This window comes from Erithacus rubecula (genome assembly GCF_903797595.1).
Source record: "Erithacus rubecula genome assembly, chromosome: 2".
NCBI lineage: Eukaryota > Metazoa > Chordata > Aves > Passeriformes > Muscicapidae > Erithacus > Erithacus rubecula.
The window spans coordinates 50,118,452-50,132,410 of NC_136685.1; the positions used below are offsets into that span (position 1 = coordinate 50,118,452).

A 13,959-nucleotide genomic window follows, 5' to 3' on the forward strand; every position below is an offset into this window, starting at 1 on the left:
TACATGCACACATAGCTGTGGACCAATATTGCCTGTTTATTAGGTCCTCATGTGATTACACATACTCATTGTGTCTAGAATTTTTGGCTGTTTGGAAGCAAAGACACATTTTCTTTTGTGTATAGCATAGGAGACATCTGACTGGAGGCTTTTGAGGTGTCCCTGTTCAAATGCAAGTAATATAAACAAGCAATTGCAGCAGATGAATTCTGCATCAGCACTGCAAGTGTTGGTTTCAAGAGAACATGTGGGGAGCACATAGGCACAAGCCTGGTCCTAGGATCACAGCATGGCCAGTATGCTCACTCTTTCATACACTGCAAGGAGAAAGCACTCTAAAATACAGGACTTCATTTGAACTGATGCTTTAAAAATGTTAATGCCACTTCTAAATTTTGATACAGTATTTAAAATTACAAATAACATGGAAATTTAAAGAGGTGGCAAATTTATAAATTTGTTGGTCTAAGTCCAGCAGTTCAACTGGCTGAGATTCAGTTCTTGGTGTGCCAAGCCTAGGAAGTTAACATGTATGTTGAGGAAGGAGGAGAAGTAAATGAGAACTTGCTATCCAAACCTTTCATCTAGCATTAGTGCCACATAGGGTCACACAGAACAGCAAGACAACTATTTAATTGTCTATATAAAATATTTTTATCACAAATGAATCCAGCAATAACTCTGAAAATTTCCTTGCCCCTTCCGACATGTCCTGAATTGAGAGTGTAATGTGGTTGCGGACAAGACCCTAACAAACCTTTGTTAAGAGCTGTTATGGGAAAGTGCAGTGGAAATGGGCAAAATTGAGAAATTGCTGATTGAGTTCCTGTGCATGGAACAGGTAAAGGTTTCACAAGAGTGAGTAAGAAGACTTGTTCTGTGAGGAGGCTCTGGCTTTTGCCTGTTAGTTTTTGACCTGCCACTTGCCATGGATAAGCAATACTCTGCTCTGTGGGATTCATGATGAAGTTTTATTGGTCATTTCTGTCAAGAGATAAAAGGAGGACTTGAGTGCTTGGGTTTGCAGATGGAAACGTTTTTTTTCAATGCAGTTGTTACACAAACTATCTTTTTTTTAATTACTGAAGAATTTCTGAAAGTTGTTCTAGAACTAGCAGGAATTCGTACCAGCTGGGATGCTGTGATATAGCTGATCTGTTAGCCCCCCACTTTTGGATCAGATTTTAGCTTTGTGGCAGGTATCTTCATGACTATACATTGCTTCAGTCTACCTTGAGCCTCAGCTGCTGCTGATGTCATGATTTTGCTGTGCTCTTCCTCCTTGCTCTCAGCTGTTCATTCCTGCCAGCCTGCTTTTGTTTATGTTGATGTTTAGGTGTCTCACTGTTTGTTTTGTTGCTGCTTATTTTCAGGTGTTTCAAGAGAGGGGATGGGTTGATTATGAGGAGAAGGAAGCTATTCTGACTGGAGCCCATATTTATTTTCAAATAAAGTGACAGTATCTGCAGCTAGAGACTAATTCATGTAATCAGTTAATTGTGTAATTAATTTGGCCATCCTGTTATATAGCTACTGTTCTACCAAGCAGCAGAAAATCTCACTAAGCTTTTTGTACCTTCAGGTTCTAGGAATATTTTTCATGTGCAGTCAGTTTTGCTATCATCAGGTCACATTGAGTTAGCTGTGTTTTGTCTTGAAATTATCTATGAGTTTTGAAAAGTCTTTTTCTCTGAGGTGAAGAAACTGATAAAGTAGCTTGCAGTAAAGAGGCTTGCTAAGAAAATGGAAAATGTTAGCCTCAAAGGTCAGTGTTTCAGAAAGCTGAACCAAGAGAATTAGAACACAAAGTTGTGTAATCTTTTCTATTTCAAGGGAGGCTGATCTCCAGATGGTGTAGAAGTTCCTGTATATATTCATCCTCTCGATTCTGTCAATAGAAATAATAAAATAAGTGGGGAAATGTTTGAAGAAAAACGTATTAGGAAAAACATATTTGAAAAAACACAAGCTTAATGTTTTGTCTTGCAGATGCAGCTTGTCTGCTTTGCTGGACTATAATGTATTTTATTGGTTTAAAATCATATGTTGATAGCATTTCTGTGTCCTTGCTATGGTGATTTCATGCATAACTACTGAATCAAATAATATTTGACTTTTCTTTCAGAAAAGCAGAGAAAAGGTGAAATAAGAAGGTGAAAGGCTGCTGTAATTGCCCTCTTCTGTTTCTGTTTCTTAAGCACAGGGGCATCACATTGTATCCAAGTTTGAATGGTTTTAGGGGTTTGTTTTGCAGCCACTAGTTCCAAGAAAAACAAGGTTCATAACTACTTAGAGGACATAGTTTTCTTTGCTTACTTTAGTTATGCTAAGAAGCATTGGACCCACAGAGAAGTGAAATGGCCCATTCAAATTATAAAAACTATTTACAAGTTCAGTTTTGAGGAAGGTGCTGTCAGGGTGACAGGTGAAAGAGGAAACTGGTGATGAAACATAGAGTTCTTGCTAGTTCAGTTTGGGCCATTTGTGGTAAGAAATGTTATTTTGAGTTTCTGTGGTTATAGCCTCATCCTGTATTTTAGTACTTTCTGATTAAAGTATTTGGAAACACCTGATGTCAGTGTGCGTGTCTAAATTCAAATATATATCCTGGTGGCTGTTGTATTGCTTTGACTTACCTACATGCAATAGAAGGGGTATGCAATTAATGTGTCAGATATTCATCAAAAAACAAACCAAATGAAAAACCCACAGACCTTGTACTTTAAATTATGTTGCCTTTTCTTTAAGGAGGAAGCTTTAACTTGCAGCTTCCTGACCTGTTGATTTGGGTTTGTACTTTTTAACAACTGTGTTCTATCTCAGATGTCTGAATCCTGAATTCTGCAGCTGATAGAAGTTTTCAGGTTGTAGAGCACTTACTTGTGGCTACAAGCTCCATCTTTGGCTGAGGCATAAACAAATACTGAGCCCTACAATGTGATGCTGTAATCAAGTCTTCCCAGCAGCAGGACACTGTGACATGTGTTGTTGAAAAACATAAATTCAATTCCGGGGGAGAGTGGAGAAGAAGGACAAAAGAAAGATATGGAGATATGGGTTAGGATAGGTTGGATAACTGTCTTGTGCATAATCCTTTTTGAAGTATTGTGTGAACATTGATCAGTTCTCTCTGTTAGTTTGGTTAGTAGCAATATATATATAATTCTTTAGGTTTCTCAGAGCAGGAGATTTCCTTTCTGTTGGACTGGTTTTATTAGGAGAGTTCATCTGGGAAGCAGAGATGCAAGTTAGTATATTTTCATTGATTCAACATTTGGCTACTGGCTCATTAAATTTGAGAGAGGACACTATTTTGTATTGCTTTTGTTTTATACTTTATCATGGCCTTGGACAAGTCTTCAAGTAAAAACTAATAATGTTTGTAATTCACATGTTTCAGTCCTAATGTGTTGTTTCCCTTTAAATGAGATGTAGGGATTGCATGTGTAAATAATTTTGGCCAACCCCAGAAAAATATGTAAGGGAGATAGAGCATCTATTTTGGACTCTTAATTGTAGTCAAGGAAGCATAACACCAGTTGTCATGCTCAACAGGAGGGTACAGCACCTGGTGGGAGTGAGAACTTGAGAAATATGTTTTGGGGACTTTACATGTGACTACACTCTGGGATGTAATTTCCTGAGAAGCACCCCCATACCATGCATGGGCAGCACAGATGTTTCTGTGGGTTGGTGGTGAACCAAGTCTGGACATAGATATGACCAAATACCCTTGGTTTGGCTGGTTGAATTCCTCAGTCCCATCCATCAGCTGGGTACACAGCCAGAGCAGTGCCAGACATGGACTGCAACTGGAGATGGTGGACAGGGCTCAGCAGTTGCTTGAGCTGCTGAGATGTTGTGCTGCCAAACACAGCAGAAGTGAACATGTTACAGAAGCCTGGATGTGCCTGAGTGTAATGTAGCTTCTAGTCCTTGCTTTCCTTAGTCATGATCCAGGTTGGAGGCCTGTCTTTCGTCAGATAAGCAGCTGCAATGTGCCTCTGTTTATTACTCCTGCAAACACAGCAGCTGCCTTTGCTTTTCAGAAAAAAAAATAAGCAGTGGAAGAAGACGTGATGACGATGGTACCTGTTTGACACAATGATTTAAAACTGAGGGAGTGGAAAGAATAGATCCTTTCTCAATTTGAATACGGCTTGTGGGTTTTGCCATTAGGCGTGGTCTGTAGCAAGTGGGCTGTTTGGCACAGCCTCAACTTGCCTTGACGCAATCAGGAGCAAAAGGAGGTGCCTGACTTCCTGTTGGTAGCTGTGGCTCTTGGATGAGAGCCTTGCTCATGGCCCCTTTTCCCAGGACCATTTTTAATATAAGCTTCATAACCCATGCCGAGTTCTGTAGAGCCCCTTTGGAAGACCAAATACTTTATGTATTAGCCTTGGCAGTGCAGTTTATTCCTAGAAAAAGACAGATTCACTGCAATGAAAACTATTCAGCTTATTTTTGGGTATTCTCACAAATGTATTGGAAGCAATTAAATAAACTTTCTGGATTCTACCTTTTTTCAGTTGAGCCGCACAAGTTTTGGGAAAAGTGGTTGCCTGTGACAAGCTACTTGTGCATCATTTGACTGAGGCCTTTCCCAGCTTTAGCAATTACTTCTGTATTTTCTCTTGTTTAAAAAGGAAAGGAACAAGCTAGCTTCCACAACTTCTTGTGTTTTTAAAACAGAGCCTCCAAAAGATGTTAGATCTTTGCTGGGCAGCTGCTCTCTTAATTGAAGAGCAGTGGTTTTTAAGCAGGCTTGCTAGTTATATCAGCACCCAGCATGCAAATGTGTGGTGTTTTCTCATTTATACAGATCCAGTGTCCATCTTGCCAATTTGTCTGGTGTTTCAAGTGCCACTCTCCCTGGCATGAAGGCGTTAACTGCAAAGAATACAAGAAGGGAGACAAGCTGTTACGTCACTGGGCCAACGAAATCGAACACGGGCAGAGGAATGCCCAGAAGTGTCCAAAATGCAAGGTGAGCTGCTCTCCCTTGGCTTGCAGGTAGTGGCTTCAAACTGTTCAAATATACATTTAAAGTAAATATTTGCAGCTTCTGCTCAGCATCAGAAATGAAATTCACACTTGCTGTGCAGTTTCTTGTTAATGACCCATTGAGGAACACAGGACAGATGTTTTTTTTACTGGTTCCTGTACTGATTCTGAATAATGTCTGCATGTAAAAGAAATGTGGAAATTATTAAGAGGGAACTTTGATGTATGCTTAGAATCATAGAAATGTTTGGGTTAATTAATTGCAGAATAAATGAGTCCTAAAATAAAGCTTTAAAGAAATGGAAAGCTTTAGGGAAATGCAGTGGCCTTTGTCAGGTTTTCCAATCAGTTTGAGTGTATTCAATGTCTGAGTAAGGCTGGAAATACTCTGTCAACAAGTTAACTAAGGTAAACTAACACTTGGCAAAACTGTACGTTTTGTAGGATTGAATGTTACTTCTTCACAAGCTGTACCTCAAGGTGGGACTTTGCAGGCCACACCTTGAGTGCTGTGTCCATTTCTGGGCCCTTCACTTCAAGAAGGACAACGAGGTGCTGGAGTTAGTCCAGAGAAGGGCAGCAGAGCTAGTGAAGGGTCTGGAGCACAAGTCCTATGAGGAATGGCTGAAGTCTCTCTTGAGCCTCATTTTTAGCCTGGAGAAGAAGAGACTCAGGGAGAACCTTTCCATTCTCTACAACTGCCTGAAAGGAGGGTGTAGCCGTGTGGAGATCAGCCTCTTCTCCCAGGCAGCCTGTGACAGGGCAAGAGGGCATAGCATCAAGCTGCACCAGGGGAGGTTCAGGCTGGGCATCAGGAGGCATTTCCTTGCAGAAAGGGTTGTTAAACATTGGAATGGGCTGCCAGGAGGTGATGGAGTCACCAGCCCTGGAGGTGTTCAAGAAATTACTGGATGCGACAGTGCCGTGGTCAGGTGACAAGGTGATGACCAAAGGTTGGAGTTGATGATCTCAGAGGTCTTTTCCAACATAGATGATTCTCTGAAGTCTTTTCCACTATTAATTTTCAACACTGAAATGCATTCTACACTTCCAAAATGCCACTGATCCCTTCAGAGATAAGTATTTCCCACCACTCAGATGAGATGCAGCAGCCCTGCACACCCTGTTCCAGCTGCCCTTAATGAAGATTACTCTTAAATTTGTTCACTATATTTTCACAGCTTCTGACAGAGTAGTAAGTCAAAGCAGAACTGTTTCATGGAAAATGAATATTGAATGGAAAGGTTTACTTACAAGTACACAAAGCATGTCACACTTTGAACCTTACACTGTGCAAATAAGGAAATGTTCATTAGTTTCTAAGTAGCATATTTTGGTCTTTGAGAAAGAAATACCTGTGATGCCATAGCTTGGAATTAAAAAATTTCAAAACACTGAGCAAAATTGGAAAGTTCTAAAATCAGCTGGTTGTTTACCCTGCTTCCTCACACGTGTGACCTTTTAACAGAGTTTTTGCAGCTTGCTTTTTGGTAGGAGTTGATAAGTTTGAGTCAGTTCTAAAAATGTTCACTTTCTGGGAAATCTTAAAGTAAAATACTTTGTTCCTTTTAGAGTGGGAAGAAGTATGTGTTTTGATTTTAATTGTTGGACTTGTGTCCAGGTTTAGATTTTATGACAGTGGGAATGATGTAATTTGAAATAAATTGTCCAAAAAATTAAGAAAGTGGACCAAGCAAAAAAAACGCGAGTGTGGAAAAACAGGAGTGGCAAGAAGGCTGATGGCTGGAGAGAGCAAGGAGCTAAGACTGCTAAGTCTGAACATTAAGCCTGAATAAGTTAAAATTTAAAATGCCATGTCTAAATATTCAACTCTTTCGCCATCTTCAAAAGAAAAGGCTGGACACTTTAAACTTACATGGCTTCTTACCAACTCATGAAGTTGCATGAGTTTGGCTGCTAATTTAAAAAATACTTGAGGTTTCTTTTCTTAATCAAAGGAAAACAAAACCTACATGGTGGGAGGCAGTATGGAAACTTATGAAACTAGCGTAAGAAAAAGAACCTCTGTTAAGTCCTTCCTGGTAATGTGGCACTGTAAGTGAATATTGAAGAAGGAATTCAGCCTTTTATTAACCTGTGTTGCTAACCCAGCTCTCAATACTTTTTTCTTCAGAGGTGAAAAAAGTTCTTCCTGCCTACAATCTCCAAAACATTTCTCTCAACATTCTGACTGTTTATTTTTAAATCAAATCTATAACCTAAAAGTAATCAAAAGTACCACTTAGCCAGCAGTTAGTTAAAAAAATACATCTTTGAGTAGTTTAGAAAAATATATCTTAAGCAGTGCTCTTTGTCAAATCTTTAGTAGGTGTTTGGGCACATGGGGATAAGCATTCTGACAGTTAACAATTTGAAGTTAGGAGGATTAGATTTTGTCTGCCTCTCTATGCCATCCATCCCTGCATCTAAAACCTATATACAAAATAACCTTGAATCAGATGATTCAAATAAAGAATGGCAGAGGAAATAATTTGCAACATATTATTTGATTTATCCATGTTATTGGTCCACAGAGGCAATGTTTCAGGTGAAGACACATGTTATTTTTAATCTCTTCCGTATTTTGGTTGAAAATTTGCAGCCAGAATTGGCAAACAGATTGAGGGAAAGTCAGTATTAAATTGTATCTAAAGATGTTGGTATTTCATCGTTACACTAAAACTGAAATGAATGGAAATTACAGGCAGAAACTTAAGTAGAGGTAAAGTTCCTTTACTGGAGTAATGTGTTAAATTGCTGGTAACTTCCAAAATGTGATATTGATCACCATATTTTTCAAATAGCTTCAGGAGATAATTATTTACATGCACAGATACATACACACACAGACTCTTTCTAGGTGTACTGTGGAGAAATTGAGTGCATTATCTTGTCTGGGCATGCAAGTGAGAAAATCAAAACACACAGGATATTTGTGTACAGAGGCAGAACCTCAGGCAAATATGAGTATTTCAGTGGTTTGGTAAGTGATTTGGAAGAGCATAATCCTTTGTAATGTCAGTATAGCGGGGACTGGTAAACAAGCTTAAACTTCATTACTTTTTCCTGTAGTTGGATGCAGCTTCACTGCATCTCATATGAATAGTTTATATTTACCTGGTCTCTCCAAGATGTGTTTACATAAGATAATAAAAATGTTACACACTGTCCAGATGCTTAATTTTAAGATTCGTGTTTTGATGTGTGTCAGTACTGAAGTATGGAAAAATGCTACTTTTTTAAACTGTATCTTAAATTTTTTTTTACTTTTTTTCTTAATAGAGCCTCTTTCAAATTTACTATACCCTATTTTGAGAGTCAGTATAGACCATTTTTCTCAACAAGACCTGTCCAAAAACTGCTGGTCTTGTTCTAGAGTAAGTTGGCTAAAAAGTGCAAATTCGTTAAATGTTACTGGATGCTATTTGCCAAAACCTATAACATTATTTTTCTTTCCCCAGTACTGTTTTAAGGGGTGATTTTTTTTTACAATTTCCTGGCATGTTTGCAACAAAATGCTTTTGTTTTCACAAGTGTTTTCACAGTACAGCAAACCAAAGAAATACTCGATGTTGGTGTTATCTTACCACAGATTTCAAAAGCAGCACTATCTGAGGAAGCACCACATAGCAGCTCTAGCTTAGAAGGCTTTGAACCACAACAGAAATTTAAGAATAAGCATGTCAATGCAAATAAAGGAGTGTGTACTTCTTATCTGTTCTGAGTCATATAAGCGTTATCAAATAATTCAGGGCATAGTTTTTGGAAGCACTCTGCCAATTAATTCTCATCCTCTGAAGGGAGGAGATTCCTTATTTGTATACAGAGGGATAAAACTCTTGGCAGTGATTTCCCTAGAAGGTTTCTATGAGAGGACCTGTAACATGCACGGGGGCAAAATGAGGGTCTGAAATAGCCACTGTGCTACTTCAGTTGTCTACTTAAGACTCCAAACTGGATGTGTTTGCCCTTGGTGTGTGGTTTTCAGCCCTGTTGTTCTGGAAGTTATTTTTAGGTTTCTGAATGGCTAAACCTTCCCCTGTAAGCTCTGATACCCGAGCCATCAGCGATGGCTTCCTCAACCTATAGATTTGCAATCCATCTCTGTCAGTGCATTATCTGGGGGCACACAGGCATGCCCATGTCAACTGGAGATGAAGCTGATCTGGTGAGATGTCATGTCTTAGGCTTGAAAGCAGCCTGACCAGATGATACAAAGTTCACCTGACATTGTCACTCTGCAGAGCATGGAATAGGGAATCCAAACCCTGCATCTAGTGTTTGTGGAGTTTTTTTATTTCATTTTTTTAATCAAGTCTTTACTGGCTGGGAAAAAAGGAGAGTTTTTGTAATAAAAGGGTATAGGCAGGTACAGCCGGTTGTTCCAGATTGACAGCATTTGAACACAGTTACCCGTGCAGATGAGTAGTAACTAAAATATTTTTATGGTTTGCTTTTTGAAGAAGAAAACATGAAGTGCACGTAGTTGCAGTATTTGTAGTTGTAGTAAGAAAGTAAATCCTAAACGTCTTTCATGTTTCAAGAAGACTGTCTGGAGAATTTAGGGCAGAAACAAGTAGAATGACAAATGTTTCAGGAGGCTGGGAGGCTTCTAGGAAAGTATGGGTAGAAGGATGGCAGGCAGTTTCAAAGAGGTGGATATTTCTGAAAGACATGGATGGTGGAACATAAAGGGCTATTGCTAGCATCTCCTTGAAGTTCTTACTACCAATAAAATGAAATTATTTTTGAAATATGAAATAGTTTTTGTTTGCATCTAGGATTTTTATAGGTTCCAGGATTCTGCAGAATAACAATGAGGATGAATGGTAATTTAATTGAGTTGGTAAATTAGAGATGATAGAGGAGAATTCAACAGTTTTGATTAAAAAAGAAAATAAAGCAACCAGTTAATTCTTGTTAGTCACAATCCAGTTCCGTCATTTGCATTTTTAAGATAGAATCAGCAGATGAGGAAAATTGCCCTTTAAATTGCAAGTCTTTATAGTTGCTGTTTAAGTTTGTCCCCTGAAAAATCAATTTGAATTCAATTTTAGAGTTAATTTGTCAAAATATTTTTAGGCACTATTAAAATTCCTTCATTTCAGTTGAATTTAATTTGAGGAGTTACAGTAAATAAACTATAGCTCTATAAGTGGAATCAACATTTTTTTTCACATGAAGAAAGTAACAACTACTGAGAAGTAAGAAGTCAAACTGACAGTGTAATGTCCCTTAAAATAATTTTAAAAAGCAGTGTGTGTCTTAAGTTATGTTTAAGTTGGTATAATATTGGATAGACTTCTCTTTCCACTTTGCCTGCTGTCAGTGATTAACTGTGAAAGTTTTGAAGTCGAGTGATTTATAAAGCTCATCAGCAATGCTGTTTTTTCAGGTGCTTCTGGAAAATAGGACACTTGTAGTACAGCAGAATTCCTTGGGGTAGGGGTCGATGTTTTCTTGGTCAGACAAATTTTAAGTCTACTACAATACTTACCTACTAGAAAGCATTTTTTTTTAATAGCCTGGTTCTCTCTTTTGTATGCTAGCAGCATTTGAAAGCATAGAAATGCAAATCCTGAGATCCCTACTGCCCAAGGATGCTGGCAGGTGTATCTGGAACTGTTACCTATGTAACTCTTTTACCTTGAGTGTTGCAGGTGGAAAGCATCCCTTTGTTACATGTGTAAAGGGCCAGTTTCAGTAGATGTTTGGGCAAGCAAGGTGAGAGGCCCAGATTCCCTGATCCACATCAAAAAACAAATGCATTGACTCCCTCAAGAATGTCAGGTACCCTAGAAGTCATGAGCTTCTCTGGAGCTCACGGAGCTTTCAGTATTTGGTGTTTGCAGGGCCTCTGAGTGGCCATGCCATGTCTTTGCCTGTACCTCCCTGCAAAATAAATATGTATAGATAAGTATGGGAATTTCAGGAGGCATTGATTTATCTGGTGCAAGTTTCAACAGGTGAAATTCAAATTGGAAGTAATGGAAAAAAGTACTCCCAGGGAGGATGGTGAAGCATGATATAGATGGCTCAAAGAGGCTGTGACATACTCATGCTTGGAAATTTTTAAAATTTAGTGGGATGAGACCTGGAGCAATCTGATCTGTCTGGAGTTATCCCAGCTTGGAGTTGGGGGTTAAAATAGATGACCCCAAGCATCACTTTCAACCTCAATAATTAGGCTATCTCCCATTCTACTGTGGAACATAGTCTTGGAATGCAGGATGGAGAGCTATTTATGCAGGCAATAAGTAGAAAGATGGTTGTAGAACTGTGGCAGCCCATTTTCATGCTGTGTTGTGTGTATCATGAAAGCTTGGTGTATTTTTTTATTCCATGTATAGTTTGTGCCTTTTTTTTTTTTTTTTAAGAAGGAGAAAACATTCATACTTCTCAATATCATACACTGTAACAGCAGTGCTTGCTGGTGTTTATTACAAAATGCCAGATCAATTTTGTGATGGCAGAGGGAGTGGAGCCACAGGTGGCCTGAGAGGGAAACCCATCTATGGAGAGGTCAAACAGAGTTCACAACTATGTTTGCTGTGTTGTTTTTACTTTTAATAGAGTTTGATGCTAACATATCTACTTTAGCAATAAAACCAAAAATTCTGTAAGGGCAAGAATTCTCATCTGATATGAAGAGTAACAAAAAAGGAGTGTTATGTAGGAAATGAGAATCTGGAAACAATAGAAGTGACATTTAATGGTCTGACATGCCTCAGAAAACCATTACTGTCTTAAGCCAGCTGCAGTATTAATTAATGAAAATACTGACTTATAGCAGGGGGTTGCTTGCAGCTTCTTTTCATCTGACACATGATCTGCCCCAGGCAGTGCCCACTTTCCTGTGCTTAGGAAGGGGGGCAAGAATAATATTCCTTTTTTCCTTCTGCTCATACAGATCCACATCCAGAGAACCGAAGGGTGTGACCACATGACCTGTTCACAGTGTAACACTAATTTCTGTTACCGTTGTGGGGAGAGATACCGCCAGCTCCGCTTCTTTGGAGATCACACCTCAAACCTCAGTATCTTTGGATGCAAATACCGCTACCTCCCCGAGAGACCACACCTGAGGAGATTAGTGCGGGGCTCTGTGTGTGGTGAGTGGATCGGTGCTCCTGGGGAGAGATGCACAAAGAATGACTGGGGGGATAGGGCAATCACAGTTAAATTAAAACTGGTGGTTTAAAGGATTGGCTGGGCAACTTGTTTTTCGGTTATTCAAAAGGTAGCTCATTAAGTATATTCAAATATATGGAATTTCCCCTCCCTTTTTAGATGGACTGTGTATGATTAAGTACTGTGTCCTCTTCTGATAGCTTGTTCCCTAATTTTTTTTAATAATACATAAGCAAACTGGAAAAGTGCTGTCAATATGCACGTCACTGGCTGTATTCATTATTCTGAAGGTATATTGGAGAAATGGGTCAGAGGAGGAACCTTATTAACTTTGGTGTCTCTTTCAATTAAGTCCTCTTTGGATTTGAACCTGATGTCAGTTGAAAAACTCAAGGTTTTCCCATATAAATAGGAGGACTATTTTAACTTTACATTAATTTTGCTCACAAAAATATGATGCCAAAAATGTCTTTTTATTAAAAAAGTCTTTTGTTCTTGAGCCAGATATCTGTCTCAACCAATAGAAGCATAAGATAATAAAGTAGACTCTCATATTATGGTGTCTTTCATATATGTGAAGTTCAGTCATTGAGTTTACAGCATGCAAAGCAACCTATATTGTTACAGCAAGTTTGTCTTAACTGTCAAAAACTGGGAACCTATCCAGCAAAATACAATTTTTCGTACTTTGAATTAAGGCATAAAAATTTGAGATGATTTGTAGTTCACCTAGGATGAGGAAATGCTTTGAGCTTGATTGTAGAGGTAAAGGCAAGAGACAGAACATGTGGGAAAAAGCAGACCTGAAGTGAAAACATTACTCCTGTGCCAGACATGTTCTAATAAGAAAATTAAGTGGTTTCCACAGTAACATAAGAATTAACACACAAACTCATAGACCTGGTAATAAAAATGCCAATCTTCCTGCTCTGCATTGTGGGAGATTGATAAACCTGAGGTGCTTGTTTTAAACAAGTGACAATGTGTCATCCAAGCCCATTAGTTTGACCTCAGGATCTTGCAGGGCTTTGGTAACAAACTTTGAGGGAAGTGATTTAAAGACACAGAACAAATTAGAAAGGAGATGAAAATTGAAAATTATTAGAGGTGCCTACTCTGAAACATTTTGTAGAGATGCATTGCAACACATGAGAAGATCTAGTCTAGATGACAGACAGTGCTGGCATTAGGGCACATGGGTATAAATGTTTGTTAATAAATTTAGGCTTAAACTACAAGAACAGTTTCAAAGCACTTAGTAAGATCTCAGAAGAGCTTTTAATAGCCACAATGGCAAACAATGTAAGCTGTTTTTAAATAGATCTTGTTATATTTGGTGCAATTAGTCTCTGCTGTAGTAACAGATTGTACTTGGAGACATTACCAAGTCAGTGCTGCTCACATGCAGAACCATGGGTAACTTTATTAGAATCATAGAATAGGCTGACTGTGGGAGACTGAGTTGTTGCTAGATATGTGGGGGTTTTGTATGACTTTTTACTTAATTGCTATGGTGAAGAAATGCTTTAATAAATGTGATTTTGTAGCTGTGTGGAGTGAAGGTTTCTTGGGTTGTTTCTAAAATTTGGCTGGGTGGAGTGTGTAGAAAGATCACCTCACAGCAGGCTGGTGTGCTGTCATGATTTCTGTTGAGAAGCAAGTGCATGCAGTCACAAACTGCTGTACAGTAAAAATAAGGGAAAAGTATTTATGGCAGCATAAATTTAAACATACTTTTCTTCATAAGCCAGCTGTTATGTAAAGGTGATAGTAATCATGGAAAGAAGAAAACCCAAGAGCAGAAGTGATCTCTGACATTTCTCT

The 13,959-nt window shown here is 38.7% G+C and overlaps 1 protein-coding gene across 1 annotated transcript in view; it reads left to right on the top strand.

Moving 5' to 3' along the window:
- RNF217 (ring finger protein 217) overlaps nucleotides 1-13,959 on the top strand; it is a 54,320-nt gene that overhangs the window by 33,723 nt on the left and 6,638 nt on the right. Inside the window, exons 3-4 of the mRNA XM_079298408.1 lie at nucleotides 4,823-4,987; nucleotides 11,915-12,116. Of these exons, the coding sequence (XP_079154534.1) occupies nucleotides 4,823-4,987; nucleotides 11,915-12,116 (367 nt within the window). The remainder of the gene's footprint in view (nucleotides 1-4,822; nucleotides 4,988-11,914; nucleotides 12,117-13,959) is intronic.